This window comes from Carassius gibelio, chromosome B3 (genome assembly GCF_023724105.1).
Source record: "Carassius gibelio isolate Cgi1373 ecotype wild population from Czech Republic chromosome B3, carGib1.2-hapl.c, whole genome shotgun sequence".
Lineage (NCBI taxonomy): Eukaryota > Metazoa > Chordata > Actinopteri > Cypriniformes > Cyprinidae > Carassius > Carassius gibelio.
The window spans coordinates 42,025,889-42,033,989 of record NC_068398.1 but is presented as its reverse complement, the minus strand read 5'-3'; the positions used below and the strand labels follow the sequence as shown (position 1 = coordinate 42,033,989).

At 50.7% G+C, this 8,101-nt stretch overlaps 1 protein-coding gene across 1 annotated transcript in view; it reads right to left on the bottom strand.

Annotated features, from left to right (window-relative positions):
• Window positions 1–3,088: 3,088 nt before the first annotated feature.
• LOC127952699 (myosin-7B-like) overlaps window positions 3,089–8,101 on the bottom strand; it is a 78,434-nt gene continuing 73,421 nt past the window's right edge. Inside the window, exon 7 of the mRNA XM_052551368.1 lies at window positions 3,089–4,650. Within this exon, the coding sequence (XP_052407328.1) occupies window positions 3,223–4,650 (1,428 nt within the window). The 3' untranslated portion in view covers window positions 3,089–3,222. The remainder of the gene's footprint in view (window positions 4,651–8,101) is intronic.

The window sequence follows — 8,101 nt, the reverse complement described above, 5'->3', positions numbered from 1 at the left end:
ACTCACCTGCCTGTAGCTTTCTAGTAATCTGAAATGTCTTGATTAGCTTGTGCAGGTGTGTTTGATTGGGGTTAGACCAGGGGCATGTTCAAGTTCAAAACGGTGCGCAACGTTTTGCTACGGTTTCCGGGTTGAACGTCATGTTTCCTGGAAACGGTGTGCAACGGGGTTTGAGATGAGTTTTTTCTCTTGTTTGGTGGGTGTGTCAGAACTGCAGTCCAATCAGCAGCAACATGTATACAAAGCACGCGGAATTAAAGTGAACTCGCACAATGGCTTCAAGGAAAATAATGTACAAATGTGTTCGTTGCAGCTCGGTATACGTAACAACTGAGGATATTAGAAGACATGTTTGTCATAAGTTTTATTGTAAAAATATAGCATATCAACATAATGATGTAGTTGTTTATATTTTTAGCTTCATTGCAAGTGAATGACATTTGGTATAGAAATAAACAATGGTAATTATGCTTTTCCTAAAAATGAGAAAGAAAATACAGGGTATTAAAACCGTATGAACTACAAATAAAGTCAGTATGTGAGGCTAAATAGATGGCTCCGAAAATTCTTCACAAAGAACACAAATAATGGCCTTCTCAGCTGCCATAGTTGCAACTCTTGCGTCATCAGAACAGTGTGTTCAACGCATCACCGTTTCTGTTTAAAAAACCTTGTGCAACGTTTTGTTGGGGCTGAACGCAGCCCAGCTGAATGCTGCGTTCTAGACATGTCATAAATTAAGCTAGCCTAATTACGAGAGGATTGTGCATTTCTATGGCGACACTATCAACTGCAAAATGAATAGGTGTGCTCAACTTCATGCAGCGCTGCGCAGACCGAGAATTCTTCTTCTTTTCTTAAAATTGTCCAGAACAAAATTTACAACAGTAATGCACAAAAGTATGCAGACCATTTATTCAGTAATCAACAACTGTATACTCCAAAAAAACAAAAAAAAATGCATTACAAGCCTTGTATGCTTTTTTATTAATGTTCACCAAACTGGTGCATTAGTCCTAAAGTCTCCTGAAGAAAATGTATGAAATTTGGATTGGATCCTGACCTTATATGTAAAATTTTTCCAAAATAATAAAAATGTACAAGAAAAGTTATCACATTCATTTCAACACATTCGTATCAAAATTCTTTAACTTGAATGTAATACGTTTTCTTTTTCATTACATTTTGCACATCCACCCCAAAAAAATTCAATTGCATACAATTACAAAAAAATTACAATATACATGGGTAATATATACTCCTTTTCCATTGAGCAAACGAATCGCAGGGATAATCAAGATCCAGATCTCTAACACACTTTAGCCACATGTACCATGAAATAGGGCTGTCAAGATATTTTATTTTTTTTTATATCACGATTATTGTGGCCTCGATACTGTGATATCTATAGAAACCTTGTGGGGGGAAAAAGATAGTCACATTTTTTTTACTTTGTTTATTGAGTTTTTCTTTTTCACCCAACGAACAAGGATAAATGCAGGACACAAGACTGACTTTCTCCATCATCTTTGAAGCTCCTATGAAATAAGAGAGAAAATACTGCCAAGTTCAACAGTATGATGAATAAATATTAATGGTAACACTTTACAATAAGATGTTTTGTTAACATTAACGTATTAACTAACACGAATGAACGGTGAACAATACATTACTCAATTTATTAATCTTTGTTAAAGTTAATAAATATAGAGTCATTCATGTTAGTTCACAGTACTTTAATGTTTACAAACACAACTTGAGATTTTAATAATGCATAATGCTGAGATTAACATGAACTAAGATTAATAAATGCGGTGGAAATATTGTTCAATATTATGTTATTTATATATGTTAACTAATGAACCTTATTGAAGAATGACTGCATATGAGGCATTAAGTGCATGGCACTGCGATCAACTTAACATTTTACAAGTTTAATGTAGTAATGTGTTTGCTCAGTTTTTCAAGATCAGTTTTAATCAAGTAACTGTTAATAGTTTTGAACAACGAAATAAAGTGTGACTACGCACATGATTACAAATACAAAAACGAGTAACGAAAATGTGGTACTGATTAAATAATCACCCTTTACTTAAATGTATGAACACAGAAAACCGCTGTTAACAGGTTAATATAACATTTCCCAGTCTAGGACTAGCAAAATAAGGGCAATTTACTCTGATGAACTCGACTCTCCTCAGAGTGGCTGCGTCGTCTTCTTGTGTGACAGGTGTCAGCGTTAAGGCACAATACTGCCGCCTGGGAGCTCAACCAGGTTGTGGCGCTGGAGTATTTACATGTGGGGTTATCATAAGAGAACGGTTCATTTTAAATATTGGGGTTGTTGCCAATACCGGTATATTGTCACACACTAAATTAACACTATCAATAATCGTTACTTTGAATATCACAGTTATATCGCGACACCCCTACCATGAAACATTTTAAATAGAGCCTCTTTTACTTTGTTTAAACAGTATATTTTCACAAATACGCCAGGCTTTATTCCGATTTGAAATCCACAGGTCCACAATAAGTTTTTGACCTGTAACACCTGTTAAGCTATTCCTATACAAAAACAATGGTTTAAGAATCAACGTCTCTTAGGCCCCGTCCACACGTTTCTGTGAAGAGGCACAATTTTTTTTTTTTTATCGGATAGGAATGTCATCCACACAGATCCAGTGTTTTCGGAAGGTGAAACCACAATTTTTTGAAAGCGGATCCCAGAGTGGATAAAGCTGAACACGCCATCTTTCCGGTTTCATGTGGACGTAGCCTTAGAAACATGCTGTCTTTAACATATTGCCTTAGAAGAATCACAAGAGCTTATGGAAGTATTGCTTGCACCCAAACAGTTTTCAGCATTCATGAAATGTTTCTAGAGCACCAAATCGGCATAATATAATGAATTCTGACTGGAGTAATGGCTACAGACTATTCAGCTCTGCCAAGAATAAAGTTTAATACAAAAAGTTTAAATTGGAGTCAAAAAAATAAAACCTAATTGTCCAGTACTCAGGGAGAGGAACTTACAGCACTGATGCCCGAAAGCGGTTATGAGAAAACAGGCAAATGACACCAAACAAACTTTTCAAATCAAGCAGTTTTATTTTTTTTTAATTTGAGGTGGTAGAGACAGAAATTCTAAACCACATGAGCAAAAAGGGAAAACATGCCATTTGAATGAAGGAGTGGAAAAGATCTCCAGAAAATATTATGCTAAATTACCATTAACATGTCCCTGACCACAACATTGACCTTGGCCACATCCATGACAATTCCCTCGGCCGCATCCCTGTCCAGCACCGCTGCCATGTCCTGCGCCCTGGCCGCTTCCCTGAGCAGCGCCCTCACCAGCTCCTGCGCCTTGACCAGCTCCTCTTCCATGGCCGCTTCCCTGTCCAGCTCCGCTTCCATGGCCGCTTCCCTGTCCAGCTCCGCTTCCATGGCCGCTTCCCTGTCCAGCTCCGCTTCCATGGCCGCTTCCCTGTCCAGCTCCGCTTCCATGGCCGCTTCCCTGTCCAGCTCCGCTTCCCTGTCCAGCTCCAGCGCCCTGACCGCTTCCCTGTCCAGCTCCAGCGCCCTGACCGCTTCCCTGTCCAGCTCCAGCGCCCTGACCGCTTCCCTGTCCAGCTCCAGCGCCCTGACCGCTTCCCTGTCCAGCTCCAGCGCCCTGACCGCTTCCCTGTCCAGCTCCGCTTCCCTGTCCAGCTCCAGCGCCCTGACCGCTTCCCTGTCCAGCTCCGCTTCCCTGTCCAGCTCCAGCGCCCTGACCGCTTCCCTGTCCAGCTCCGCTTCCCTGTCCAGCTCCAGCGCCCTGACCGCTTCCCTGTCCAGCTCCGCTTCCCTGTCCAGCTCCAGCGCCCTGACCGCTTCCCTGTCCAGCTCCGCTTCCCTGTCCAGCTCCAGCGCCCTGGCCGCTTCCCTGTCCAGCTCCGCTTCCCTGTCCAGCTCCAGCGCCCTGGCCGCTTCCCTGTCCAGCTCCGCTTCCCTGTCCAGCTCCAGCGCCCTGACCGCTTCCCTGTCCAGCCCCGCTTCCCTGTCCAGCTCCAGCGCCCTGACCGCTTCCCTGTCCAGCCCCGCTTCCCTGACCAGCTCCAGCGCCCTGACCAGCCCCGCTTCCCTGACCAGCTCCAGCGCCCTGACCAGCCCCGCTTCCCTGACCAGCTCCAGCGCCGTGGCCACTTCCCTGTCCAGCTCCGCTTGCCTGGCCACTTCCCTGTCCAGCTCCGCTTCCCTGACCAGCTCCAGTACCCTGACCACTTCCCTGTCCAGCTCCAGTACCCTGACCACTTCCCTGTCCAGCTCCAGTACCCTGTCCAGCTCCAGCGCCCTGACCACTTCCCTGTCCAGCTCCGCTTCCCTGTCCCGCTCCAGCGCCCTGACCGCTTCCCTGTCCAGCTCCAGCGCCCTGACCGCTTCCCTGTCCAGCTCCAGCGCCCTGACCGCTTCCCTGTCCAGCTCCAGCGCCCTGTCCAGCTCCATGACCAGCTCCAGCGCCCTGTCCAGCTCCATGACCAGCTCCAGCGCCCTGTCCAGCTCCGCTTCCCTGACCAGCTCCGCTTCCCTGACCAGCTCCGCTTCCCTGACCAGCCCCAGCGCCCTGACCAGCTCCAGCGCCCTGACCAGCCCCGCTTCCCTGACCAGCTCCAGCGCCCTGGCCACTTCCCTGTCCAGCTCCGCTTCCCTGTCCACTTCCCTGACCAGCTCCAGCGCCCTGACCAGCTCCGTTTCCCTGGCCAGCTCCAGCGCCCTGACCTGCTCCGCTTCCCTGTCCACTTCCCTGACCAGTTCCAGCGCCCTGACCAGCTCCAGCGCCCTGTCCAGCTCCGCTTCCCTGTCCAGCTCCAGCGCCCTGGCCGCTTCCCTGTCCAGCTCCGCTTCCCTGTCCAGCTCCGCTTCCCTGTCCAGCTCCAGCGCCCTGGCCGCTTCCCTGTCCAGCTCCGCTTCCCTGTCCAGCTCCAGCGCCCTGACTGCTTCCCTGTCCAGCCCCGCTTCCCTGACCAGCTCCAGCGCCCTGACCAGCCCCGCTTCCCTGACCAGCTCCAGCGCCCTGACCAGCCCCGCTTCCCTGTCCAGCTCCGCTTGCCTGGCCACTTCCCTGTCCAGCTCCGCTTCCCTGACCAGCTCCAGCGCCCTGACCACTTCCCTGTCCAGCTCCGCTTCCCTGTCCAGCTCCAGCGCCCTGACCACTTCCCTGTCCAGCTCCGCTTCCCTGTCCAGCTCCAGCGCCCTGACCACTTCCCTGTCCAGCTCCAGCACCCTGACCACTTCCCTGTCCAGCTCCGCTTCCCTGTCCAGCTCCAGCGCCCTGACCGCTTCCCTGTCCAGCTCCAGTGCCCTGACCGCTTCCCTGTCCAGCTCCAGCGCCCTGACCGCTTCCCTGTCCAGCTCCGCTTCCCTGACCAGCTCCAGCGCCCTGACCAGCCCCGCTTCCCTGTCCAGCTCCAGCGCCCTGGCCACTTCCCTGTCCAGCGCCGCTTCCCTGTCCAGCGCCGCTTCCCTGTCCAGCGCCGCTTCCCTGTCCAGCGCCGCTTCCCTGTCCAGCGCCGCTTCCCTGTCCAGCGCCGCTTCCCTGTCCAGCGCCGCTTCCCTGTCCCGCTCCGGCGCCCTGGCCATAACCGCTTCCCTGTCCCGCTCCGGCGCCCTGGCCATAACCGCTTCCCTGTCCCGCTCCGGCGCCCTGGCCATAACCGCTTCCCTGGCCACTTCCCTGACCAGCTCCGCTTCCCTGTCCCGCTCCGGCGCCCTGGCCATAACCGCTTCCCTGTCCCGCTCCGGCGCCCTGACCATAACCGCTTCCCTGTCCCGCTCCTGCACCCTGGTCATAACCGCTTCCCTGTCCCGCTCCTGCACCCTGGCCATAACCGCTTCCCTGGCCACTTCCCTGGCCATAACCGCTTCCCTGTCCCGCTCCGGCGCCCTGGCCATAACCGCTTCCCTGGCCACTTCCCTGACCAGCTCCGCTTCCCTGTCCCGCTCCGGCGCCCTGGCCATAACCGCTTCCCTGGCCACTTCCCTGGCCATAACCGCTTCCCTGTCCCGCTCCGGCGCCCTGGCCATAACCGCTTCCCTGTCCCGCTCCGGCGCCCTGGCCATAACCGCTTCCCTGTCCCGCTCCGGCGCCCTGGCCATAACCGCTTCCCTGTCCCGAACCAATGCCGCTTCCCTGTCCCGCTCCGGCGCCCTGGCCATAACCGCTTCCCTGGCCACTTCCCTGGCCATAACCGCTTCCCTGTCCCAAACCAATGCCGCTACCCTGTCCCGCTCCGGCGCCCTGGCCATAACCGCTTCCCTGTCCCGCTCCTGCACCCTGGCCATAACCGCTTCCCTGGCCACTTCCCTGGCCATAACCGCTTCCCTGTCCCGAACCAATGCCGCTTCCCTGTCCCGCTCCTGCACCCTGGCCATAACCGCTTCCCTGGCCATAACCGCTTCCCTGGCCCAAACCAATGCCGCTACCCTGTCCCGCTCCGGCGCCCTGGCCATAACCGCTTCCCTGTCCCGCTCCGGCGCCCTGGCCATAACCGCTTCCCTGTCCGGCGCCCTGACCAGAGCCGCTTCCTTGACAACTTGCCTGACCTCTTTCCTGACCACGTGGTTCACTGCATGCAAAGCCACCGGTGGTTGGGCAACATTTCTGTGTGTCAGGACACTGGCCATCATGGAAACAGCTTTTAGCACACAGTGGAATCATTTCCGGTATGGGACACTGACCCGGCTTCACTGCGTGAACACAGATAGTCAGCTTTAGTTTGTGCTTATGGACCAGGGATCCTCAAATCATACAACAAAACCGTCAAAGCATGAATAGCAATTTTACCTACAGAATGAATATATTCCAAGACAGTGGTTCTCAATTCTAGCCCTTTGCTCTGCACATTTTGCATGTCTCCCTTATTTAACACACCTGATCGAGATCATCAACTTGTTAGTCAAGTTCATGGATCGCACTCCTGACAAGCTGATGATCACAATCAGGCATTTTAAATAGGGGGGGTTGGACATGCAAAGTGTGCAGGACAGGGGGTCCCCAGGACTGGAACCACTGTTCGAAGTATTCTTTATTTTGTAAAGCCATCCTGTCCTTAAAACCATCCTAAGGGATGAATTCAAGCTGACTTTAGGGGACGACAACAAAAAGGCAAAGTCTCTGCTTAGAACTTACATTGAATTCAGTGCGTTACGTGTATGTGGTTTTTTTTTTAGCCTTAACATGCATTATTAACTGAAACTCACTGAAAACGGGCAGCACGCAAACAGGCCCACAGTCAAATCGACAGCATTTGTGCCCTCCAGGGCAGTCTTCATCAGAGGAACACCCTCGATGGGACGGCACGACCGTCAGCCTCGCCGGACAGAAACCGTCCACTAGAGAATTCAAAAGGATCATTAGGGGAGGCCAGGGAGTGCGGTTTCAGGATTTGTAAATCTGGGGTTTGCGCAATGGGTCTCAAACCAAAATACAAACATTATACATATTTGTCTGCTTCAAATCAAAAGGGTTTTAAATCCTACTACTCATTCATAAACCGTTGATTACTTTCAAAGTCTGAGGGTCACTAATTTCTGCATTTTTTCAGGTTCTGTAATGAAATTAACATCTTTTCACCTGTGGTTCGTCTTTGAATAGCATGAGTTATGCTCAAGTATCCGAACAGACACAAAAAAACAGCAGTCAACGAGAAACACACTCGAGCGGTCATCGTCCCAGCCTGCGATCTCTGCTGGAAAATGCACTGAATTGATGCGTCAGGATAAACAGACAGCAAAGCGCACAAAACTAAAACGAATAAGTGTTGCTGCAAAATCAACCTCTGTAAAATGGGGTTTTAAAGATCCAAGGAAAACAGTTCAGTTCCAACCCTGATCAAACTCACCTGCCTGTAGCTTTCTAGTAATCTGAAATGTCTTGATTAGCTTGTGCAGGTGTGTTTGATTGGGGTTAGACCAGGGGCATGTTCAAGTTCAAAACGGTGCGCAACGTTTTGCTACGGTTTCCGGGTTGAACGTCATGTTTCCTGGAAACGGTGTGCAACGGGGTTTGAGATGAGTTTTTTCTCTTGTTTGGTGGGTGTGTCAGAACTGCAGTCCAATC